This window comes from Tachypleus tridentatus, chromosome 7 (assembly GCF_004210375.1).
Source record: "Tachypleus tridentatus isolate NWPU-2018 chromosome 7, ASM421037v1, whole genome shotgun sequence".
NCBI classification, from domain to species: Eukaryota; Metazoa; Arthropoda; class Merostomata; order Xiphosura; family Limulidae; genus Tachypleus; species Tachypleus tridentatus.
In genome coordinates, this window is record NC_134831.1 from 49,196,037 (window position 1) to 49,223,932 (window position 27,896).

Genomic DNA, 27,896 nt, shown 5'->3' on the forward strand with positions numbered 1-27,896 from the left:
TTATTAATCAAATACAATTCTTCAAGGATGTTCCTTGACATCTGAACTATGGAAATCATGTAAAGTTCAAGTATTTAAATTTTCTAGAAGTTTTTGATAAGGTAGCACATAAAAGAATAGCTACAAAATTCATACTGGTAGGGTTTGAGGGGAAACTAAATAAATAGATTGTGTGATTGTTAGATGACAGAAAGCAGTAGTTTTCATTAATGAAGTTCTGTCAAACTGGATCCTTTGTACAAATAGAGAACCTAAAGACTTGATGTTTCTGCCTTTATTACTTCTTACATACTTTAAGGAGTATAATTATATCAGTGGTAAATCTACTGATGACATCTCAGGTAATTTTTAGCTGTAATAAAGATGACTCAAGTTAATCAGTAATTTATGCAAGTATCTGGCCAGTGGCCTTCACTTACAGTAAGTGCAAGGTAATGTATTTAGTTCATCATAACTTAAGTTAGATCACACATTTAATATACAGTGAACCCATTCAATACCACGACTCAGAAAAGGATCTTACTAACAATTGTGAAAAAGTTGCTCAAGCTACTGAAGCAGAATTATATTAATTTTATTTAGTAAAAGTAACAGATCTTTTTAGGTATGTTTATAGTCATATTGATTGCAAGTCAAAACAAGCTGTTCACTATTAAAATCACTAGTTAGGCATCACTTGTTCTCCTCATCTAAAATAGGATAATGAGTCATACTGAAAAAAGGATTCAGAGTATGCCTACTATGATGAATCTTTGCATGTTAGGTTTGATTTATATAGGCAGGTTAAGATCTCCCAACTTGTCTTTTCTTGAAAAGTGAGTAACTATTGATCTCATGATAATTTATAAGATTACCAATGGATCAAAGCATCAGGCATATTTTGAAGGTAAGAGTTCAAGAAGACAAGTTTAAAATTTGGAAAAGGTAGATTAGGCTCCAGTCAAGAGTGTTTTATACTTTTAGTGGTAATTATTTTGTGGAAGGAATTGGTTTTGGTATTAGTGGGGGTGAACACTTAACATCAGTTAACATAACATGTATGGATAACAAGAGACCTCTTGCCAGTTTTAGCCTACTCTGGTAATTTTTCTTATTTCATCCTACTCCCATCTGCCTATATATATTAATAACATTTTTAAGTATTCATCAAGATTTCTCTTGGATTTTCCCAATCCTATTGCATCAGTCACATCTAAAAACAACCTATTCCTCAAACTAACCACTCTGAGAAATAAAATTACTTAGTTTGCAGGTTTCTTTTTGTCTTGCTAAATCTTAAACCTACATCCCCTAGTCCTACCAATTTTACCACTAAACATTAAAAAACGAGATATTATATCAATCCCATTTCTTTTATAATTTTCAAACACCTTCTACTCCTGTAATCCTTCTTTTTCAAGATAAAATAATTTTAACTTTTAAGGACTTTAACCTGTCCTTATATGACATTCCCTTCATCCTAGTAATACTACCAATAATAGTAGGAGTAAAAGTAATAATCAACTACCTGTAATAGTATTAATAATGCTACTAGTATTAGTTCTCTCAAACTCAATGTCTTCTTAAAGTAAATGAATCAAAAATGAATTCACTATTCCAAATGAATTTAAAAGATGGTTATTTTCTAAAACAAAAAAACCTAGTTTAAAATTTTACTTTTTCAATAATGAGAACGGAAGATAGCCTTAAGTTGAACTTCGAACTGTGAAGACTGAACCAGTAAGTAGTTAAAGGTCCACATATTCCTATGGTTTTTATAAATCATTATACAACAACATAAATTGTACAATTAATAATAACAAATAACTAACCATATCTATATGGAGTAACTTACCACAAGCTCTTTGCTTTCAAGTTTCCGCTTTTTTCTTTCTATTTCAGCTTTCAAAATATCCATCTTAAAATCCTGACTGTTAATGTACGTAGTTCTTAGATTGACAACTGAATTTAAATTAAAATTCAATCGAAATTATACTGATAAGCTTAGGTTCTGTGCTTCAAAGTACTATTTACATATATTCGTAAACAAAATGAAAATTGTACTTGTTTTCCGCTTTCACTTTAAGTCCCCTTTATCAAATATATAAATTCGCACGACATTTTTGATTCCCACTAACATTAAATTAAAACGAGTCCTGTTAAATAAACACACTGTTTAACTTTAAATATACACTACAACGGCAAATCTATAAATAATTATCATTTTCTTATATTATACAACTTTTAAAAATACTCTTTAGTTCGCATGGAACAGCGTTATACGCAAAATCTCGTCTCCTTCTAAGTCTCATTTCGTGAATGAGATTTCTTGGCTTTAAGACGCGAAATTCTATTGTTTGAATTTTATTGTGCCATATTGTATTTTTTACCAAATGTCTGTTTTCCTAATGTAATGGATTTACTGTTATACATTTATTTTAATATCTATGATTGTTTCAGCTTTATATTTATCAATGTATGTAATGTATATTGTTAAATGAGTATTGCGAAAGACCTGCCTGTTCTCTACATGTCTAAAAGATTCTTGAGCATAAGATTCAACAATGTATATGTATTCGTAAATACCAGTATTGTTGGGCCAAATTAACTTTCTAAAACTTCGCCATAAAGTTTATAAACCGTAGCACGCAAGGAGACAATATAATATTGTTGGTTCGCTAGAATCAGTATGCCATAAACCTCGGAAACTTTGACTGTGATAAATACTTATTAATTAAAAACTACGGATATTTGACCAGGAAAGTTTATATATTTCGAACATTACAAACAGTTTACCTTCCAAAAATTAATTTTGTTAGTATTTCTATGAAAACGTTGTATAACTTGTGCATTAAAAAACTTATGTGTGCCTGTGAGGCAACTAGCTAGCTTCGCTGGTAAGTAAATTGTACACTTGTATTAACCGAGGATTAATTCGTTCTCCGTGAAATGTCAATAAAAGACTCAGTTCTAGAACAGATAGAAGACTCAGTATTGTTTGTAATCTTGTAAAACTCTTGTATATAAATCATTATTTCTAATAATTATTTGTAATAACCTTTATTATCAATTGTATTATTATTTGTATATTAAAATTAACTTCTATTAAGAAAGAAAATCGTGGTGTGCCAATCTTGTTGGCAAATGTTATAAATTTGATATATATTAATATTTAATTAACTTCTAAATTCAAATTAAAGTTTCCATTTATTTTAAATAAAAATACCCAAAGTGGGCCTTTATGGTCAGGTGGTTAAGGTACTTGGCTTGTAATCTGAGAGTCGCGGGTTCGAATCCCTGTCCCACTAAACATGTTTCTCTTTTCAGCTATGAGGACGTTATAATGTTGTGGTCAATCCCATTCTTCGTTGGTGAAAGAGTACCTTCTCTCTAGTCTTACACTGCTAAAATATGGACGGCTAATGCGGATAGCTCTCGTGTAGCTTTGCAAACAAAACAAATCAATATCCAACGTGTGTAACAAAATAAATCGAATACCTTATTTCCTACTTATTATTTCATGTAATACATACGGCCCACTCTACTGTATGATTTATTACATTATTACTTATTTGAACGAATAAGTAAATAATACACTAGTGCTTATGACTGAGTGATTAGGGTAGTCGACTCCTTACCTGAGGGCCGTGGATTCAAATCCCCATCATACCAAACATACTCCCCCTTTCAGCCGCGAGGACCTTATAACGTGTCGATTAATTCCATTGTTCTTTGGAAAAAGAGTTGTCGGTGGGTGGTGACGACCTTTTCTCTTGTCTTACTCAGTTAAATTAGAAACGGCTAGCTCTGCGCGAAATTCCCAAAACAAATAATACAGTAGTATAGTGTGGGTTGTAGCACTATTACTATAACATTAACAGCAAACAAGGAATATTTTAATTTGAAAAATTAAGATTGTCTAATTTACTGAAAATAAAATGAAAATATCATTTCTTTATTTAATTTAATTTTATAGAATATTTAGAAGGAACATAAGATATTTAAAAAATGCAATAAATGTGTAACTTATGTAAGATATTTAGTTGTTATAATTCATACCCTACTACAGTCCGTACTCTATAATATTAGTAGTTTAGTACTACTACACATCTTCAATCCCGTCTACATAACATTTTAAAATCAAGCATATCAAAAGATTTTAAAGCAAAATGTCTCCTTAGTTTGTTTTCAATTTCGCACAAAGCTACTCGAGGGCTATCTGTGCTAGCCGTCCCTAATTTAGCAGTGTAAGACTAGAGGGAAGGCAGCTAGTCATCACCACCCACCGCCAACTCTTGGGCTACTCTTTTACCAACGAATAGTGGGATTGACCGTCACATTATAATGCTCCCACGGCTGAAAAAGCGAGCATGTTTGGTGTAACGGGGATTCGAACCCACGACCCTCAGATTACGAATCGAATACCTTAACCACGTGGCCATCCCGGGCTATTTTCCTGACTTAAACCATATTGAGTATTCAATAAAATTCTAAGCTTTGTTAAATGACTTTACAAACTATATATTATAAGCAAAAACCTTTACGACAACTGATGTAAGACTAATCGGCCTATATTTACGGGACGACTTTTATTACTATTATCACCTTTTTAAGATTGGAATGACTTTTGCTAATTTCCGATATGTTGGTGATTGTTTACCATCTAAAGATTTATAGAGAAATTGAGACAAATGGCTTAACTATCCAATCCTTGACCTCCTTTCAAACCACTGGGAAAATATCTGACCCAGGAGCCTTATCGTTCTTAACAAGCTCAAAATTTATGGAATTATCTCATTCAATTTCATTTTTATCTATCAGTTGCTCAAGATGAGAAATACTGCTTAACTCTTCATTAGTAAAAACTGAAGACAAAGCAAAATTTATTAGCCTCGTAATTCCATGATCATCAGACACAAACATTCCTTTTTTTATTATTCCTCAAAAGTCCTATTCCAACCCTAACAGTTTGTTTACCCTCATGCACTTTAAAAAAAAATCCTTAATGTTATTTTTTTGTTTTCAGTCAAACTATTTTCATACTTCCTTTTCGATCTTATAATTTCCTCATTGACCAAGTTTCATAATCTATAATTTTCTAAATATTCTATAATGCCAGTTAATTGTCATTTCTTGAATTTGTGATATGTTTCTTTAATTTCATCTAGTTTACCCTGTGTGAGCTAACCTGGTCTTTTACTTGCAGCTACCTTTTTCTTTCTGTAAGGAATATGTTTATTTTCAATATTGAAATTTTTTTCTTTTAAAGTTTTCACATGTGCTTAGTGTTTCCAAATAATTCAGCTATCAAATTCACAACAGGTAATTCAAAATTTCCTTTTTTGAAAGTTGGAATCAAAATATCATTATTAGTGATTTTCATATGCAGCCAAGTGTCAACCCAATGCTGCAATGATCCCTTGCACTTATGTGTTCCCCAATTTCCACATTTTCAAACATTTCTATATTATAAGTTAGCAATAAATTTAAAATAGCATTATTTATAGTAGGTTTCTTGACCATTGGTGAAGAAATCCATCATGAACAATTTCCAAAAACTTTTCTTCCTGATGGTTTGACTCTAGCATTTCTCAATAAATATGTATGAAATCAATATCACTCATAATTGTAACTTCATTAACAGCAGAAATCTTAATCTCACTGTAAATGTTCTTACAAGTCTCATCAGTTTCATCTTGTGGTATGCAATAAATTCCTACTAAGAGTTTCTCCCCTTGGTATCCACAAACAGAAACCGAAATGGATTCAATATTCTTGCTATTAGCCTTAATATTTTCAACTTTAACAGGATGTAACTCACACTTTACATTTAAGAGCCATCCCACTCCTTGTTCTTACTATTTTTAGTACCCCGTTAAATAACCTATAACCATGTATTTCATAGAAATTTATGTATTTTAGTGATCAAATTCATCTACATTTAATCATGTTTCAGTTATTCCTGTTATATCAAAATCTTTATATTTTACCAGTGCCCTAAAGCCATTTATTTTATTCCTTATACTTCTAGCACTATAATAGTAACAATTATAATAACTATTCTTATAACTGCTTTTATACTGGCTTTCCTTGTTAAACTTTCTTCTACGTATCAATTTTGTTTCATTTCGTTTATCATTTCTCTAACTAGATAGTAGAATTAATTAAACTCAGTGTTTTAAATATAATGTTTAAAGGTAACTAAAGTATTTTGCACATGCGTTGATGTGACTATATCCAATAAATTAAAGTAAAACTATCGACAGTAATCATGTTTTCACATCACCTTACAAAGCTTTATTAATACGCACTACAGTGAAAGTATTAATGTTTCTAAAAAATATGTAAAAGAAACAATAACATAGCTTAAGATTCCGTCAAATGACAACAACTCCATTACTTCAAAATACCTCGTACTGAAGCTACTATAAAAATGCATACTGTCCATATACTGGGCAATGTTCAGCCTATTTTTCTCAAATTTGTACTTAAATCTGTACATGCTAAAAGGCTTAGCTACACTCAACAATGATTGTATTGTACTTGTTTAACGACTGCCTTACGCTTTAAAACAACGAGTCAGAGAAGTTCCATGTTGCATAAATTATTCATACATTCTTTCATGTCATGTCAAATATAAAATGAAATAAAAATGATGAAAGGTAATCAAATTCTTTTCAGCTAAAATGTTGATAAAAATTGTAATCTCTGTTTATAAGTTTATACCTTTACGTACAACAAAACGTATATAGTGAAATCTGAAAGGGTGTTATTTTCTAAAAGCATTCAAACGAAATAAATTTTAGTGAATAAAAAGACATACATGTCAACTGTAATTTTAATAACAGCATTTGTTGTACTGATAGTACGTTGTAGTCCAGTAAGTTTATTCTGCATTATATTTCCATTATATCAGGTATTCTTTAATGCTGTGAACTTATCAAATGATTGTTAATCAGTTATAAATTACATATGCCTATAACATATCTCGTGACATCAATACCTCTGCCATTTTTTGCTGCTTTTTCAAATTGTCACTATATGGTTCTTCCAAGACTTGTCACGTGAATACACAACTCTTATTAGAGTTAGAGACATGGCTGCTGTGGTTATAGCCACTTTCTTTCAAAAATAAGATAGAGAGTAAATCAGTCAGGGCATAAGCTACCACATCTACCTTGAACAAGTTGGTTTTAGTTAAAGCAATTTGTAATGTTAGCCATCAGTTAATTTGTAGTTATTGAAGGAATTCCAAAATGGTGCTACTTCCATTCTTCCACGCTTATCTGCTCCTCTGCAGAAATATAAAATTGTATACATCTGAAAACAAGTGACTTTAGTTATATTTCAAATTAAAAAATAAAATAAAATTAAAAATAAATTAACTTGACCTTACTTATACGTTCAGTTAAACTTTCATTTAGTTCATTTAAAGTTAAAAATAATGTATACTACAAATATCATTCTGAATAACAAAACACTCTTTCACGAAAATGTCTGGACAAGTTAACATAAATATTAGTGTCGGAACAAGTTCTTTTGGTGTCAAGTTCTAAGTTATGGTTAAATTAATTCAAAATGTAGCGCATGCTAAGGTATAACAAATCAGCTTGTAATAACAATTTATAACAATGAAAATTTATTTCCATTTGCTCTGTTATAAACAATGAACCAGTCTTTTATAACACTATTTTTTGTGATTGTAGCAACATGTGTTGATCACGTGACCACCTTCCACCAATCCCATTGCATCCTCTATACTAGTGTAAATAGCTTACTCTACTATTGTAACACAATCCTCACTTTAAATAATTGGCATATACAAACCCGAAAACGCCGGCAAATCAGTATGAAGTGGGTAAATGGAGGTAAATATGTATCGGAAATACAATTACAATGTTAGAAAATATTAACTTCTGAAACGGTTCTTCCTCCTCTGACCCATAACTAGAATCCCACATTGGAAAGGTGCGGAAAGAAATAGCCAAGTCGAGAACAACAGCTAAGGTAAAAAATAGGTATGCCACTACTAAAATACGAGGCACACCTGTTGGGTATAACACTTCTTCTAGAACAGGTATGCTCTTCACTCAGCAAAAAATATAAAACTAATAGGGTGGAAATGAAGAGAATACATGACTAAGGCTAGAGGACAGGGGCGTAGATTTTTTACATCCGATGGGGGGGATGATTTTTGCAATCACTTATGTGGACTATTCAAGTTGCAAATTGGTAATCTCTGATTACGTGAACCTGAAAGCTGTAAACATGCAGTCACAGAGTAATCTTGTTGCCACGATACTTCAAGGTTTCCATGTAGGTTTGTATAAGTGAGGTGTTGTGTAACAGAATAAAGACAAATGTGTCACGAATTAACTGCCACATGAATTTATTCCTGCACACTGCACAATATAAAAGATGGCCATTATACTTAACAAGGTTACTAATAACATTCATTGCATGAATTACATTTTCAAATATTAATAAAATTAGCAATTACTCTTGATAAGTTTATATCTACTGAAAAACTGTTCATGTTGTTTGTTAAAAATAATTAAAATGTCTTTGCGAACTCTTGAAAATTACATATCAATACAATGTAGCACATAATTATTCTTACTTTTTATTAAAGTAAGATTCATTTAGTCCTCTAGTCTGCATGTTCCCAAACGTAGACCACCTTTGTGATGATCTGTTTATGAATTCTTTCATAAGCTCTTCTATATTTATCTTGTCGACCTCATCTTTGTGAGTGTGACAAACTGCTACATGATTGAGGCTGCACTGAGACATAGTTGATCTTAACCACGTCTTCAACCGTCTTAATGAAGAAAAGCTGCGTTCACATTCGCAGCTGGATACTGGACATACAAGCAAAATTTTCATGAGAAGAAACACTTCACAAAACATCTGCTGGCCTGTTTCATGCATTTTACAGTAAGCATCCTTTGCACCTTCTAGAGATACTGCTTTTGTTGTTCCTTTGAACATGAGCAACTGAAACTCGAGCCGATGTGCAGAGATTTCTGGATAGAAGTTTCTAACCGAGTTGTCAATCTTGCCAGATGTGATCATGTTCTCAAGTGCCAAATATTGCCTCAAGTCATTGTTGTCTGCATTGAACATAGTGGTTAGATGTTCTATGACTGTGTGCACAAATTCAAAATGTTGGCTTCTGTAGTAATATCTAGCTGTTGCAGAATGGTGTGCTGAACCATCACCTGTGATCCTTCTGGGGTCTGCGAATGCGTGGTAGTTCAATAGGCACCAGATCTAGGGAAGTTACCTTTTTCTCAGCTTCATCAAATATCTTGTTGTAATTTTCCTCTGTTCGCAATACCCGCAATTGCTCAACTGTCATTGCAGATTGCTTCAATCATGCCAGATACTTTTATATGCAAAAACGGCTCGTTTGGGTTGAGAAAATATTTTACATAGAAGAGCGAACAACGTTTCAACCTTCTTCGGTCATCGTCAGGTTCACAAAGAAAGAGGTAACTGACCGGAAGCTGACCACATGTTTGAAAGGGGTTGTGTAACTGTGTGTCGAAATGTAGAGGGCGGTATTAGATGTTTGAATATATAATTTTATTTATTTTATTATATTAATATAGGTATAAAGGCGTTCCTTTATATTGGTTTATTTTGGGTTTAAGTTGTTGTATAAGTAAGGCTTCTTTAATTTTGCGTTTGTTTATGTTTGTTTCTTTATTTAGTATTTGAGTGTTTTCTATGGTTATGTTGTGTTTATTTGACTTGCAGTGTTCGAAAACGTGTGAAGGTGACTTTTTATGTTCTTTGAACCTGGTTTCCATTTTTCTACTTGTTTCTCCAATATAGAAGTCGTGGCAGTTATCACATTGTATTTTAAAAAATTAAAAAAGCCTTACTTATACAACAACTTAAACCCAAAATAAACCAATATAAAGGAACGCCTTTATACCTATATTAATATAATAAAATAAATAAAATTATATATTCAAACATCTAATACCGCCCTCTACATTTCGACACACAGTTACACAACCCCTTTCAAACATGTGGTCAGCTTCCGGTCAGTTACCTCTTTCTTTGTGAACCTGACGATGACCGAAGAAGGTCGAAACGTTGTTCGCTCTTCTATGTAAAATATTTTCTCAACCAAACGAGCCGTTTTTTGCATATAAATTTCTCAACAAGTGGGTTTCTCGACATCACTGATCATGCCAGATACTGTCGCTGATTTTGCTTGGAATGCACGGTTCAGTTCCTCTAATGCAGCTAATGTATGCTGAGCCATCAACAATCCTAAAACTGTCTTTCCTTTGTCAAATCTGTCCAGCAGACCTCGTGCTTTCGCTGCTACATCTAATTTTTCATTTGTTAATTCAGACAAAGAATCAACAATGTCACTGAAGTGATCATTAGCACATGCAATTGCAGATAGGCAGCACAACCAGCGTGTTGGACAGAGTGGGCGGATGTATTTAACTGGACCATTGTGGCTGTCTGACGATACAATATTTTCAAAGATTGTCTTGTATTTGCTTGATCCTTTGAAGCAAGACACCAAGTTTATGTATCCATTGGATAGAATCTCGAATATATTCACAACCTTCAACTGCATGCTGCATTATGAAATTAGGTTTGTGTGCTCCGCAGTGAAGAAAATAAAAAGCTGACGGTTGCTTCTCTCTTATTTTTGCCTGGCATCCACTGTACGCACCACTCATGTTAGCGGCTCCATCATAAGTTTGTGCTCTTAATCCTGACAGTGGAAAATTGAGTCTAGTCAGTACTCAAGTATATTCGAGGATATTGTTTCACCAGTTGTATTGGAAACACTGTTCAAACCAAAAAATGTCTCATGGACGTCAAGGTTCTCATCTACGTATCGTATACATATTGCTTCCTGTTCGGCACCTGTAACATCTTGAGTGCCATCAACCATTAATGCAAAAATTTTACTTTGCTGCACTTTGTGTGCTATGTTCCTCAGTGTTTGATGGCTGAACATCTCCATTATTTCATTCTGAGCCTGGGGTGATGTGAATGTGGTTTTCTTTTGACAAGTAGGTCGTCAACTTAGAATCTTCCTCTTCCAGGAGTTTCATTAACTGCAGGAAGTTTACCTCCGTATCAGTACGTCCACGTAATGGTAATCCTTGACGCAGTAAGATACGTAAACTTCTGAATGTTTTGGCTAGACTTCATTTGCATTTTTTCTGCTGCTTCTTTTTTTCCATCATGTAGCTTGACAGTCACTGGAGTTACATCAAGTGAACCTTCTGGAGATATAGCGAATCTGTGCTGAGAGGAGGATTGGTATTCGCTGAATTTGTGTTTTGCCTTTTTCCAGTTGCAAAAACCGGTGAATATGAAGGTATACTCCACTGGCCTCTCCAATTTCTCTGTAGGAAAGCCACTATTTTCCGCCTTGGCACAATGAAAGCATATGACTTTTTGAGTGTGATTGTCGAAGTGCAGTCATGGGAACTCATCAAACCATTTGCCCTCGAAGTTGATGTTTTGAAATTTTGCTTTCTGTCATGGTATTAGTTGTACATCTGGAAGATATGGCTTTCCACACTGTATCTGTGGAGTGTCAGACTTTTCATTACTGCACAAACTTGTTTCCCAACTGTCTGGTGGTTCATGATGTGCAATAGTTGCACAAGCATTTTCAGACTCGTCTTCCGATGAACATGGTATTTCCTCTGTATGGCAAGTTTCTATTCCTTTGCTTGAGGTTGTTGGATTATCTGCATTTGCATTGTCACTTGTAGCACTAGTAACTGGCTTGCAGAATTGTCTAATATCGGAAAGATTCAGACGTTTGCTTGTCACAATTGGAATCTGTTTCCCAGATGACTCAACAGGCTAAAATACTGTCTTTATTGAAAAACTCTAACGTACAACGAACGAAGATAGAACAGAATGGAAGTAGGACTGAACTGTACAATGTATTTAAGTCGAACGTCCAAACCTCACAGTGACTACCGAGCCGACTGACCACCTGGGCATCACTGGGACAATAATGTGTACTAGTTACAACACAAGTAATCGCAAGTTTCTCGAGAAATACTTAAACAATCACAAATATATTATATTCCTGTTAAAGCTCATCAAAAGGCAAACACGTTGTGATATAATGTCTATAAGCACGTCTATTAAATAAAAACACCTAAACAAAAACTAGCAATACAATTCGAGTTGAGGCTTCAGGCCGTTGAAATCGCAACTTTTGTGTTCTAATTATACAAGAAAATACAATATTTTTATTATCTATGATAAGTGAATATATTGTTCTTTTACCATAAGGCACCAGCACTTTATTAGAGGGCGGTGATAATCTGAAATTTCATGGATTAATGAAGGCCACAAACACAGGTCTAATGGGCCCTGTTGTGAAATCGAGGCTCAGACTAAAGGGAGCGGAGGGGGGTGATGTAGGGCGCGTCTGGATCCGAGTGGCCCAAACCTGTCGTTAACTGTACACCAAATGTACACTATGGTTAGCGGATTCGGCAGCTAAGGAGAGTAAGGCGTTCGACAATAAAACCGGCTTGACATGCATAAGAACAAATGGCGTAGGAAAACCGCACAATATACACATAAGATTGTTGCAGCTACAAGCTACAAATGATCTGCCAGATCTAGATCACAGGAGTTTACGCTTGGGAATAATGTTTTCGAATTTCATGCTCTGTTCAATCTGTTGTGATGAAAATTTTACTTAATCTTACATTACGTACAAGACGTAGGTAGATTCTGTGATAGTGCTTGCAATCATTGGACGTATATTTAGGCCTACTGACTGATACTTACGAACTATCGCTTAGATCGAAAATCTTAGAAGCACGCCTATATTAAAGATGTACATTTCGGCTACTGAAAAAGCCTACATCTAGGTCTAATTATGTAATTCGATTGGTAAGAACACGAGAATCACAAGAACAAACACACAATTTGTAGGCCTGTGATGCGATTAAACAATTCAACAGACCAAACTGTAAGGGGAATGATTGTATGCACTATACCCCACCTAAAATGAAGGGGGATGCATCTCCCATCCCCCCAGGATCTACGCCCCTGTTGGTGAGGAAGATTTGGTATATCGAAGTAGTTGAACTCATGAATACCTTGAAACTGCTGATCAAGAAGTTATTTCACATGAGCGACCATGTTCCATATTAATAAGACAGAAAAATCTTGATTGGTTAAGTTATGGTGGAACAGACAGTGCTGTAGTTTATCTAAGATATTGCTTACAATGTTAAAATTCGGTTATATAATCGGAAATAGATATAATACAAAAATAAAATTTATAGTTGAAAGATATTATTGATATTTATAATAGTCGATGATAAACATTAGTAATATCTATTATAGTCAGTGATGAATGCCGTTAGTGGTCACTATAACAGTCAATGGCGATAGTTTTACTGGTAATTTTATGGACTTCTGGTAGTTCAGCGTAAGTCTGAGGTCTTATAAGTTTAAAAATCGTGTTTCGATATTTTCAGTGGAAACAGCACGAATAGCATGTTTACAACAAATATAACTGAACGCCAAATGATGTTCAAAATAATTACAATAGCCATTGATTAGTGTTATTAAAGCTATAAAGAGATATTGGAAATATAAAAGTCGATATAAGCGGTCAACCTTTTTTAATAATAATTAGAGTTTGTGCTTAAAATTTTCATTTATCCTTCATATTAATCAAATTAGCCTAATTAAAAACTCAAAATAAACAAAATTATTGCTGTTACCATTAACACAACGAGTTTCTATACATTTTATAAAATCAAGAATTAAATAGACTGTATTAGTTGTATGGTATTTAGCAGACCGTTAATTGTCGTAAATTAACTTATTTATAAATGAAGACATTTCTGATTAATTTTTTTAAGGGTTTGCCTTGAAGGTGAAACTAAACATAAAATAAACCAAAGAACATGTACAGAAATACAATTTTTTATCATAGGTGTTTGAACAACAACAAGATTATCATATTCTTCAAAGATAAATAAAGTTTGAAAAATACAATAAAACATAGCTAAGATACTGCCGACATTCACAGGTTAAAGGTTTATTAAGCAATAGTGGGATAAATTACCTACAAGGATCTTTTATTTCGGGACACATTTACGCTCATGGAATTTGAAGCTTTGTAAAATCCGAATTAATGTTACCTATTCATAAATCTGATGTACAAAAGATATGAACCTCAGCACATATAAACATTTCATCCTAGTCTTAGCAACAGTGTTATTCATTTTTATGTTACAAAACAAAATGTTTACTTAGTGCATTGTATGATATCATTTTTTCTCGGGAATTTTATTTTATTTTGAAAAACTGTTCATTTCTTTCCTGTACTGAACATAGCACTGATGGTGGTCTATTCTCTTGGATGTCACATGTGAGTTTTCAGCTATTGGCCAGGACAAATGTATAAGAAAAAAGGTTTAGGTTAACTGGCATAAATTGTTATAACCAACAAAATGTATTTATCTAAATGGGACTAGGATAAAAGATGCAGAGAGTGTAGCAGGGTTGTTATATCTTTAGAGTGTTTGGAGATTAACCAGAGCTGCTCTTTGTGATGACGATCAGAAAGTGTATATATATATTTCTATATATACACACACGCCCATTTTTGAGGCATTGCTTACCTTAGAAATAAAATCATTCTACCTTTTTTTTCCTGCTATTATTTTACTATAAATTTAAAAGATGTTGAAACCTGATAAAAGGATCCTTTCTTGGCTGAAATATAGCCTTCGTTTTAGATATGAATGTGGCGTTTATAACATAAGAATTATTTTTTGTTCTATTTTTTGCTATTTCAATCACTAATTTAAATTGAGTTTCAAAGTGCATAATGAATATTTTTTAAGGTGAGATTTTTTGTTTCTTTGGTATCTTTCGAACAAGAGCTGTCTGCGCTAGCCGATCGTAATTTTGAAGTGATAGACTAAAATGAAAGCAAGCTAATCAAAACCATTTCCAACTATTGAATTAATGAGATCTGACCATTGTTGTTATAACGATAACGGAAGCTAACTATAGGCCTGCACGTTAACCACTAGGCGGCACTCGGCCTGGGTGAAGTATTTTCGTTTGTTAACGAAAGGGATAGAAAACTGTTGAACGTTGAAAAAAAAATAGTTCTTTAAATTATTATGTTTCTAAAACATTTTAACTTTGGAATTTTTATTAATTCAAAGCAGGAAAGATGTTTGTGTGAAAATGCTGGTTTTAAGAAACAACTAATACGGATTCAAATCCATCCAAAAACAGTGTCGTACAAATTTGGAATCATTTTGAGAAGATGTTACACTGCTAAATTAGGAACGGCTAGCCCAAATAGCCGACGTGCAGCTTTTTGCAAAATTCCAAAACAAACAAAAAAGCTTAACCGTACAGGGCCTTGTTAGAACGCTTCACTCGCAATCTGATTTGATTCCTCGCTACTAAATATGGTCATCTTTTCACTCGTACGCTCATTATAATGTGCGGTGAAACCTACTACTCTTTGGTATAAGAGTAGCCCAAGAGTCGGCGGTCGGTGTTGTTGGCTAGCTGACTTCCTCTAGTCTATCACTGCTAAGTTAGAGGCAACTAACGCAGATTGTTCTCGTGTGGCTTTGAGTGAAATTCAAAACAAATCAACCAAACCAAACTTAGTTACTAGCAAAGAGGGTTATGTGGTCGAAATGTTGGTCATGTTTTTCTTTTCCATGATTTTAGATGTTTAGAATTTCAATATTTTATCACATTTTAGCTGTGGGTGTTTATTGTTCGAGGGCATTAATCGATCTGCTGGTTTATATTTCTAGTTTTGTACACCAATAAAATTTAAATGACTCTTAAAATTGCTGTAATTTTTATCATGCTTAAATTATGGCATTATAATTTTTTATAATTTCTTTTTTATTACGGTAAAAGCTGTTAAGCTTTATCTAACGACGTTTGTTTTATCGTTAAGCCTCAACATATCCAAAATGGTTTGTAAATTTATTATTGATTTATCTAATGCAGGTTCTGCATTGTTTGCAGAGAACAGCTCGAAGAAAGACAAGAAAGGAATTAAAAGCAAATGGAGGTGAACAGGTAAACAAAATCTTTACAGAAAATAATTACGTTGTTTACCACCTGGCTGACTTGTTGTTTGCACTCAAATTGGCTGCTGGAGCTAACTTTTCCAAACTTTTACATAGGAGGACATAGATAATTATACTATATTGTCCATTTAAGTAAACAAAAAGTTTGCAGGCAATATACTATAAACTATAGATTATTATAGTTTACAACTGCAACAGTTTTATTTAATATACTTGCTATTTTTATAGATATATTTTGCTTGAATTAGAAGTCTATATTTAGAGTCAAATATGACATTTTTTATCTTTTTAGTGTTACTTGAAAAAAAAAAGTTTGTCACCTCTAATTCATAATGCTATATTTCGGGCTTCGTTTCCAGTATGGGCACCACACAATTTAGTCCACCGTGTAGCTTTGCCATCCACAAATAATCCTTATGGTTACTCTACGTCACAGAGAATCTTCAGTTCCTATGAAAAAGTTTAAAATCAATTTACGGTTTGTCTTGTTTTGTACTTTTCATGTATTCAAACAATATTACCTCATAGTTGAAGTACCCGTCTTATCGACAGAAGTTATGTAAATTTATGATTAATCAAGGGTATATATGTAATCGCAAAAAACACCCATAGCAACTGCAAAAAGTAAAGTGTGAAACAGTGAATCTGAATTTATCATTCAATGGATCTAACAAACCTCCATACTAACTTTAATGAAGTGGTATAAAACATAAAATGCCGATAAAAATCGCAAAATAATAAATTTTTATGTATTCCTGCATGAACCTAATGATCCTCCAACTAATTTTTCTGAAAATCCATCCATGCTCTGCGAAATTTTATATACAACAGACAGAAGAAATTGCGATTTAGACTTAGTAATACAATTGTATATACTCTTGAACCCATAATAGATCATTTAAGTTAACTTGTGTTGCTGTGTTAAAGTAGTCAGAATTTAATCACTAAAAATTAATGTTTTAAGTATCAAGTGGAGTAAATAACTATTTTATTTTTATATTTTACTTATAGAGTAATTGGCAGTAAAGGAAGTTCCAATCATTTCGAGTTAATCTCAAATTAATGCTATTTAGTTCTTTTTATTTTAGTTTTTGGTAACTCTGTCATTAATCTTTCTCAGCTATAAAGATTTGGCATCCAAACTTGCTTACTATAAACATGGTAACGTCTACTAAAAATAACTGTAAAAATGTGGTTTGTCCTTGCGTTTCGTGGAGAGAGAGAAACCGAAGGCTTTCTGTATATTAAGCTTCCCGGCATAGATAAAATATTTCCCTCGGTTGGTCAGTTGTGAGTATGTGGGCTCGAAACGCTAAATTATACATTTAATACGAGAGCAGGTCACCTATTGTGTGACTTTGCACTAAGAATACAACAGCATGTTTTTCTATTGAACGGAATACAACAATTTTCAAGTTTTAAAATGTGCCGAAAAAGAGGGCAAAAATTATGATTTTACTTTCCTGTTTTCTATATGGAGAAGCCCTATAATTGTCTATAAAATCAGAAGACTCACAAGCTGTTCGAATGTAACATCTAATCAAGGTTTTTTTTCAATGTCAATCAAGTGATATTTTTATCTTGCTAATAGCATGAGTTACGTCTTCTATCAGCTAAAATAATTTTCTTACAGTTCTGAAAAATACCAGAATAAATCTTATTAAACGGATGTTCATCTCTTATCGATGAATATAGGTAGAAAGATACTACCCATACTAGATATAAAGAAGATTGAAAACGTTATATGATTATAAAAATTAACAAATAACGTGACAAAGACATGTGATATAAGATCTTGAGGAATTCAATGTAGCAAAACTACATTTAACATTTCTGGTGTTATATAGGTAATATAACACTGTTTTTATCTAAAAATGTCTGTAATCGTGTTTTCAAATCTACTGTCCAATGCAATCTTTTCAGATCATATTCGCAGTAAATAAGATATATGAAATTCAAAGATATCCCTGCCACACAAATGGAATGTTAGTATTTTTTTCCAGGAAAGGGCGGATCCTGTGAAACAGTCACAATTATTGAACTTTAAGTAATTGACAATAGGTAGTTTGAGGCCCAAGGTTTTTTTTATGAATATTCCCATGAATTCGTTGACATTTAGAGATATTTGTTTCTCTTTTCTAAGAATATATAGATACGAATATAACATTAGATCGCTAAAGTACGCAAATCACTAGAAAAACCTACATAATTTAGTTTGAAAATAAATCATTACAAGTTACTGTATAAGCTGTTATTCTATATACTTTCCGTATAAGCCCATATTCATATTTGGGTGACCTCGCATTCGCTTTAGAGCAAAATAGGCTACATAACGTTAGTCAGTGTGGTCGTGGGTATATGTATGCTAGTTGTGATTGGTTGGTTGGCGATCGTTTGCGCAAAGCAACTAGGCTTTCTGTACCAAATAACGTAAAAGTAAAAAAGTAATCAAGGTAAAAAATTAGACTCTTCAAAACGCAGATAAAAATATAAATATAATTATAAAGGCCAATAGTCCTTAACAATTTAACAACACAAGTAAGGGGAATAGTGTCACCATTGCCAATGACACTGTCCAACGTCAGAGAAAACCCTTGGAAAAAAACGTCTTAAAATGGTGTCATCGCTCACGGTCGTAAATAGTTCAACAGTTAAACGTTAACTATTGAGATTTGAGTGCCGCAAATGCTACACATTGGTGCGTCAGTCGTCAGAAAACTATGAGCTATTCCAGGGTTAGTAGAGAGCAACGTTATCCAAGGACAGACCCAATTCAGCCAGCTGCGCCTGGACACGAAGGCCAAAGCGAAAATGTTTGTTTTTGAATTTCGCGCAGAGCTACAGAAAAGCTATCTGTGCTAGCCTTCTCTAATTTAGCAGTTTAAGACTAGAGGGAAGACAGCTAGTCAGAATCTCATTCATCGTCAACTTTTGGGCTACTCTTTTAACACTAAATAGTGGAACTGACCGTAACGTTATAACGCCTCACGACTAAAAGGGCGATTATGTTTTGTGTCATGGGGATTCCAACCTGCGACGCTCATATTATGAGTTAAGCGCCCTAACTACCTGGCCATGCCGTGTCCAAAAAGAAAAATGACAGGCCGTCTATTCTTAAAAGCACAGCAACTGAGGAAAAGACACAACCCAAGTTAGAAAATGTCGTGAAGATTGAAGTTTTAAAGCATACAGTAAAGAAAGTTGCAAGCGGAGAAGATGAAAAGGAGATTTATGAGACTTGATGTTCATAAACTGTGGACTGGAACAGTGCGGAAAGAACTCATGCAGGGCTGAAGCCAAAGATGGTGAACTGGACTCAACATCTTCAAAGCCGAGGTTCTGGCAAAATTTTAGATCAGAGACCCATTGTCCTGTTTGGATCAAATGAGGGCATGATATATGTTGAATATAGAACATAGATTCGCTCTCCAAGAGATGGAAGAGAGGACACAGAGAATGTTCAGTTCCTCTGTAATTTGACACATAGCTGCTTTATATCTAGAATGAAGCTTAGCTAATGGTTTAAGATAAGCCCTAAGAACTTTGTCTCAGGAAACATAGGAAGAACAACAACACCGAGATAAAGCTCGATATAGGGGTAAGTACCCCATTGGTGGCAAAAGTGCATGCAAAGGTTTTAGAAAAAGAAAAGGTTTGCTGTGGCCCAATTAACAAACAATTTAGTGCAGTCTGAAGCTGTCGCTCAATAAACCTCATGCTCGACGACTGAAACGAGATGTGAAAGTCATCAAATAGATCCCGTTTGCAAGGGTCGAAGGAAGTTGTAAAAGGACAGCATGAATCTTCACATTGAAAATTATGACACTCAAGACGTAGCCCAGAGAGATTTCAAGTTCTTTTGGAAAACAACTAGAAAGCGTCGAGCCAAAATCGACTTGTAACCGTCGGCCAATTTAAAAAATTCGGATAAAAGTGGGTAAATGGCTACTCACATCATATCAGTAAAGGTACCAATTGCAGTCAGAGTACAATCAATTGAAAACAAATATTTTCTCCTATAAAAGTTCAGCCTTTTAAAAAAATCCAAAAGAAAATCTTGCTTATTATTGTTCATATGTGTTAAACAAATGAATACACTTTCAATAAGGATGTTGAAAATACATTATTTAAAAAATTCAATAAATGTCGTAGTGAGTGATAATATTAGTTAAATTGAATAACACGTTAATGAATACTCAATATTACAATATATTGTATTCAATATATGATAGCATTACGGCAATACCTAATAATTGACATTGAATATATTTCATTAACAGTGACATAAGGAAGATTATACATTCTGTCATAGACTTCACAGATTAAAATGTAAGTTAAATTAGTGTACGGAGAATCATGGAAAACTTTCCATAACATCAATTTTAATGTAAAAGAATTATTGTATTTTTAAAACTATAGTTTTATTTTTAAATAAAAGATGATAGTATCCCTTTTATCAGTTAGTATAATTAAATAAAAAGCAGATTAAAGCATAATAAAACATATTGATGTGTAGCATAATCGTTGAATACAGATTAATCAGTATAATAATAAACACATGGTTATTTAATACAATCAATATGATGTAATCAACTTATCATGTTATCACATCCTCTGGGGGAGGGTCTCAGAAACCTTTATCATACATATGATGGACTTAATACGAGTTACCATGCATACATGCTCACGAAACATATATAATTGTTTTTGGTAGACCCAATGTGAATTAATATATCTACATTTATTTTGTAAAGAATTGCTTTACTTCCATTAATATTAATGAACGAAAAGAAGTACTTGACAGCTTATGGAACATTCTATAAAACCTACAACAGCAGTTTAGCAGTGAACAAGTAGGATTGAAACTTGGTAGTAAAGAAAATTCTAGTTTCATCTTTCAATCTTCTGACGTGGTTTCTTCTTCAGGGAAGCTTCAATCAATACAGCTCAACTTCTCTGGAATCTAAACATCTACCTATGTATTTACCATAACAATTGGTAAAGGAGTGAAGAATATCCTAATAGTTATGTGGTGTATGAGTTACTGCATTACTCTACAGTGGTCTTAAGCTTCTGTACATGCGAGGTCCTGAGGTAGTCTTTCAAAGATCAGTTGTTGCTTTGGTCAACTGATTAACAGCACTGGAAATCATCGATGGGTATTGTAACGACTATACTGTCGTCAGAAGTTTTGACTTTTGACAATGCAGTGAACTAATTCCCTATTTAGGACCCTAAATCGAATACATTCAGTGGATACTTGACTGCTTTATTTTATATATGACCTCTAAACAAAACGAAAAATAATTTTTATCAAACAAATAACATTGCACAAAAGACTGTTCGTAAGTAATTATTTCTTGAAGTTATTGTATCTGTTTTTACGTTCATTACGAAAAACATTTATTTTTGTTTTTTCTTTTTTATTACAAAGGGCATTATTATCTCTAAAAAGCCAATAAATAAAGATTGAGAACCTGTTGCTTAAAACAACACAACCTTTTGAAATATAAAGCTACTGGAGAATAGAACCAGCTAAATCTAGATTCAAGATCGTTGTTCGTTTTTCGAGATGAAAATCCAATTAATTCTTCTTGGTTTTTCAGCTTTTTAAATAAGGAAAGATGAACGAGGCACCAATTGTTTTAAGTTGCTTCTTTTCGTGTTTTTGAATAAAAGAGAATGAACAAGGAACTAATTTGTTTTTAGCTTGTGAAAAAATGAAAAAATAACTGATTTTTTTATATTTCAATTTTTGTTTAACAAAAACAAACAACGAAGAAGTTTATTTTTCGTTGTTTGTTTATCTTTTTTAAAATAACGAAACTAACTGGTTCTTTTTCGTTTTTCAACTTTTGAATATGGGAAAGCGAATAAGGAACGAAGTTTTCAATAAGGGAACATGAAAAACAAACCTTTTTATTTTTTTGAATAACGAAACAATCTGCTTCGTTAGTCGTTTTTCAGTTTTCTGAAATGAAAAACACGAACAGCAAACTAGAGGTCCTTAAAAAAGTAACAAAAACAAAGTGATACTTCTTTAATCTTTACTTTCAAGTTTATTGTATGATAATATTGGATCCTGGTATTTCTTTTGATCAATCTTCTGCGGAATCATTTTCAAACATCCAATCAGTCTGCATGGATGTTAATGTTTAAATCATTATAAAATGTCCAAATCAGACCAAAAAGAAAAATCAGATATATCAATCAGAAACAATGGTACACATAGAGATCTGCAAATAAAAAGCTGGGATGGTGAAAATGTTGATACTTATGATGTACCACCTGCATATTAATTTCAGAGAAAAATAAAGCAGAAATACTCATTTAAAATTCTTTTTCGAGGAGTGAAAGAGTTGCAGAATAAAGGTTGAATAAGGAAGAAATAGAAACATTAACAGGTAATCGGAGTAATCTGTTTGTGCATAAAATTGCTGCAGGGAGCTCAGTGAGATATTTATTCTTCAAGAAAAATATATTGTGCACAATGTAAAAAAAATCATTGCTCTTTTATTACAGGAAAAGAAATGTGAATGTTTCCAGAATATGTACAATATGTTTTGAAAATGAGAGAAAGATCCAGAACAATGAAAGCTAATGAAGGTCAAGGTATTAATAGTGATTCCATATACTATTATCAGGTTTGAAGTAGGTAGAACTCGCCAAAAGCAAACCAATAACTGAGATACGTCTCACCCTGGCAACTGCTATTGTCAGTTAGATTGGCTCATGAAATCAAATGCATATCACCAGTTCCCAAGGTTTCCTGGCAATACGTCAAGATTTGGAAAAAAAGAATATAATGCTGAAGATTTCCTCAGTACATAGTGTATCGGAAAGATTACAAAAATGTCATTCTCAAAGATACATTATTGAACAAAATATATTTGAATCCAGATGATGATCTTTGTGCAATAAAAGATTGCATCTGGTACCTATACTCCTATTTGAAATTCATTCATATGAAAAAGAGCACTTAACACTTGCAGATAAAATTGCTATAAAGAAACGAATTACGTATTTTGATGCTACTGGTACAGTTATAACCAATATTACAGAACAAAGAAAGAGGGTGCTGCACTATTTAATACTATTGAAATGACAGGAGAAATGTTATCTACCACTGACATTAGCAGAAACGATCAGCAACAGTCACAACACTGTTGGTGTATGTAACATCCTTATATGTGTGAATATGACCACTGGTCAAGTCGCCTTAGTGTGTAGAGGTTGGTTACAGTTGGGCTTTCATTCGTCTAGCTTTGTCGTCATTCGACTAAGAGCACATTTCCAATTGCCTTGGTCATTCATAGAAAGTGCTACTTGTGAAGATTCATTCAGAATAGAACCAAACACAGTTCAAACTGGACATCAGCCTTGAATCCTAAGTAATCCATTTGAAAATTAATTCATTTCCTGGCGATTATGATGAGATTAACAATAAAATTTTGAATATGGAACTAAGAAAGTCGATCTTTGCAAATAATTTTCAATAATTCGATAATTCAATAATTTGAACTGGTTAATAACGGTGTTACCACCCAAATATATTGAAACATTACTCTCAAGAGGTACTGAAATGGGCAGTGCAAGTATACCCACCAGAAGGAGTTCTCCACATGTTCAATACCTGTCTAATTGACAACTTATTTACGTTTCTGTATTTACTTGTCTGTGCATCAAACATCAAAGTATGGGTCGAAAACCTCTCACATGAAATAGAAGTATGCGAACTTCCTCTAGACATTGCCGTTGTTTTTGGTGCCAGTCAGTGGCAAGCGAGTTGAGCATTATGGTTTTAGACATACTGTAGGGGGTCTTTTCCAGCGGATTTTCAAACTGTGATTTATGGAGGAATGAGCAGAGAGGTTTGTGTAAAACGTTGCTGTGGTACAAGAAACAGTGTAACTATGGAGTTTCACCAAGTACTATATTGATAAATAGTTATTATCAGAGTATTATAGAGAGTATCTGTATATTTCTCATGACAAATACATGGAACGGTAATATATTGTACTGTTTAACTGAAATGTGAAATGATAAAAGTTTTGTAATTTTCTCATGCAATTTCAAAATTAGAGAGAAAATATTAAATGAAAAGTGTTTGTTTTATGTCGAATAACACAGTTGAAAACATCTAAAATCATGATACTTCAATATACACCAATAAATTGACAGACTATGCAAAAAGCTGCTTAGGTAATGACGAATTTCATACCTATTTGCTATTGGATGCTATGGCATATGTCTGTAACACAGCACAAAGATAAAGCTTTTAATGACTTAACTTGATACTATTTACAATAAAAATTGGATCTACTTAGTCAACTATTTTTGGGAGTTGAGTCTTAATCATATATGCCAGATACAAAAATATAAACGTCATTAATATCATGTTCAAGAGTTTAAGAATGAAATTCCTGGTGTCAAAAGTGATAAACATTACTTACAATATTTAATGATCATATCTACTCCTTTTAAAGCATTGTATCTAAATTCATTCTATAAAGAATTATTTTGTACTTTTTAATATTAACGGACGAAAAGAAGATAGTAGGTGCGTTAGCAGCTTATGGAACATTCTATAAAACCGACAACAACAGTTTAGCAGTGAACAAGTAGGATTGAAACTAAATTATTTTATGGCAATATAATTTGTGTGTTGGGTGAAAAGCTCAATATTACACTTGCTATTATAAGAAAAATATCTCTATGTACTCAAACTATCAACAAGGAAATATATGTCTGCTTAAGAAAAAAAATCTTTCGTCAAATAACCAATAAAAGCACAGACTGTATTATACGTGATAATTACGACTTATGAAATCCGGGCCTGTGGGATCTCACTCCTATAGCAGCGTTTCTGAGAGTGAATTGTGTGAGATGTTTGCTCAGGGAAAGAATGGATCACACATACTAGATAGAATTTATATCTACCTTAATGACATAGCAACGAAGAATGGTAATGCCTTGATTTTCAAACAGAAACTACATCGTGAATGAAAACACTGCCTTGTCTGACAAACTGCTTACTGACATAGACGAGTTTACTGGTTTGTTAGAGATCGGCAATGAACCGTACATCAATAACCATCACTTCCCAAACCTCCAACTATGATAATTTAAATCTTAAAACAGCACTGCACACCATAAAACAAATACCAATCTATTCTGTCGTAGCTTACACACGGTTCAATGAAAGTATTTGCGAAGATAGGAGCCCAAACCATTTGTGTATTTTATCCAAAATTCTGCAAATCTGGATTAACTGAAAAATTACAGAAATACAGTTGGATGAGGATGTGATAGTATCAGTTATGGTTACTATTGTCAACTGCTTGAGTTCCTACAATGTCTCATAGCTAACTCCAGCATTGAAAGTTTTATTTTATTCTATTGTTTGGTTTGAATTTCGCACAAAGCTACACGAGGGCTGTCTGAAAACTTAGCCATCCCTAAGTTTTCAGTGTGAGATTAGAGGGAAGGCAGTAACTTATCACAAGTCACCGCCAACTCTTGGGCTACTCTTTTACCAACGAATAATGGGATTGATAGTCATATTGTAACGCCCCCATAACTGAAATGGCGAGCATGTTAGGTTGTTGTTATTATTACTTTTACCAAATATGCACTAATAAAACTGAAAATTTTAATTACAACAGTTTGTTTCTGATATTATTTATTTACCTTATCTGCTATGTTGAAAAATAATGTTTTTTTATCAAGAAAGAAAGATAGACGTAATATCTGTTTACACGCACGTGTAACAAAATCGGAGAAAAATTAATGAACTAAAAATGGTATATGAGTACATCTTTTATCCACTTTAAAACGTTGGGCAACAATAACTGTTCAACTGTTCTAAATGAAAGTAGAACAAATAATTGCCTTGTAACATCAGTCCAAAGAGTGGTGATAGCAACACCTGTGTAACGCAATCACAAGTTTTGGCATAGTTCGTGAAAAAGGTTGGTGTGCTACTCTATGCCTTTTACATATTACTTTGAGATGATTAAAAGAGGCAGTCTGTGTTCCTTTTAGTGTAGCCGCTTACTGTATTCTTCATTGTGCATGTATAAACAGATTTAAGATATTATATTATTTAATTATATAACTATCAGAAATGTAACAATATATGTTAAATAAAGAAAGGTAGAATTTTCTTTTCCCATCAAATTATACGTTAAAGTCTATTTTTTAAATGATTAATACAACGTAGAAAGTGGTTGAATACTTTAGCCTTTCTGGTGCCTAAGCGGTAAAACTGAGGATTTATAACATCCAAAATAGGGTTTCGGTATCTGTGATGGACAACTTTGTTTTGAATTTCGCGCAAAGCTACACAAGGGCCATCTGCGCTAGCAGTCCCTAAGTAACAGTGAAAGACTAGAAAGCAGGCAGCTAGTCATCACCACCCACCGTCAATTCTTGGGCCAATTTTTCACCAACGAACTGTGGGATTGACTGTCACAGTATGACGACCCCACGGCTGAAAGTGCGAGCATGTTTGGTGTGACGGGGATTTGAACCCGCGATCCTGGGATTACAAGTCGAGTGCCTTAGCCACCTGGCCATGCCACGCCGCGGTGAACAGAACACACATAGCTCTTTGTGTAGTTTACACCTAACGACACCTACCACAAATAGTTTATTTTAATTTAAAATTATTTCTTTATCTATAGAGAAGTATTCGTGCTTCTTGATTATTTGTGTTTAAACGCAAAGCAACGGAATAAGCTATCTGCACTATGCTTATTTCACCGTGGGTATTGAACTCATATTTTTATATTTACCTGCTGTCATCATATTTTTTGACTAACATATAATGTATAACGAATTGGAATTGTAATGTAAACAAAAAGTAATTATTATTGATGACGAGAAACCCACTTGAAATAAAAATGTATCTCAGAACGGGTTATTAACAAAAGTGTTAATACCCATACCAGCAGTTTGTCGTCATCAAGAATAATTGCTTTTTGTTTACATTCCAATTCGTTTGATACCGTGCCTGTTATAAACTTACGATCTTTTCTATATAGGTATAGTATATACTGAATAGTATACTTTACAACCGCTTTGTTTTCTAGTAAGAGATGTTCAACTCATGAGAAGGTGCAGTTCCATCAAAGCTTGTTTGTTTGTTTGTTTGTTTTTTGAAATTTCGCACAAAGCTACGCGAGGGCTATCTGTGCTAGCCGTCCCTAATTTAGCAGTGTAAGACTAGAGGGAAGGCAGCTAGTCATCACCACCCACCGCCAACTCTTGGGCTACTCTTTTACCAACGAATAGTGGGATTGACTGTAACATTATACACCCCCACGGCTGGAAGGGCGAGCATGTTTAGCGCGACGCGGGCGCGAACTCGCGACCCTCGGATTACGAGTCGCACGCCATACGCGCTTGGCCATGCCAGGCCTCCATCAAATCAAACATTAATAATTATATATATATAATTAATGTAAAAAAGATTCTCGAGCCAACACACCTTTAATTCTGAAGTGCGAAAAACAGAACTACATTCTGTATTCGTGTACATTAAACAAGTGTGAAGAAAGAATAGAAACCATTAAAATTATATGAAATCAACCCAGTTTATTACACTTATGAAAACTTGGAAATAGCAGGTTACATATTGAAAACATATTTATGACGGGAGGAGTACAAAGTAATCCATCATTCGTTAATGTGGTAGAATCTAGAAGTCCCTTCCTGAATGGAGAAATTTTTGCTCTTACGCATAGGTCATAACCATAGTTTTGATACAGTTGCAAGTTCTTGGAAGACTTTTTTCAAGAATTA

General features: G+C 33.4%; 1 protein-coding gene and 1 long non-coding RNA gene across 4 annotated transcripts in view; both read right to left on the reverse strand.

The window, feature by feature from the left end:
* The window catches only part of Prp18 (pre-mRNA processing factor 18), a 49,505-nt gene extending 47,205 nt beyond the window's left edge, over nt 1–2,300 (reverse strand). Inside the window, exon 1 of the mRNA XM_076511528.1 lies at nt 1,835–2,300. Coding sequence (XP_076367643.1) covers nt 1,835–1,897 — 63 coding nt within the window. The 5' untranslated portion in view covers nt 1,898–2,300. The remainder of the gene's footprint in view (nt 1–1,834) is intronic.
* A 4,073-nt stretch (nt 2,301–6,373) lies between these two features.
* The window catches only part of LOC143257991 (uncharacterized), a 30,841-nt gene continuing 9,318 nt past the window's right edge, over nt 6,374–27,896 (reverse strand). For 2 of the 3 annotated variants that reach the window (XR_013032077.1, XR_013032076.1), the window contains exons 2-3: nt 16,412–16,541; nt 6,374–7,273 (exon numbers count right to left, since the gene is read on the reverse strand). This is a non-coding gene — a long non-coding RNA (uncharacterized LOC143257991). Of the gene's footprint in view, nt 7,300–16,411; nt 16,542–27,896 lie in introns of all 3 variants that reach the window. The other variant, XR_013032078.1, reaches the window with a different exon arrangement.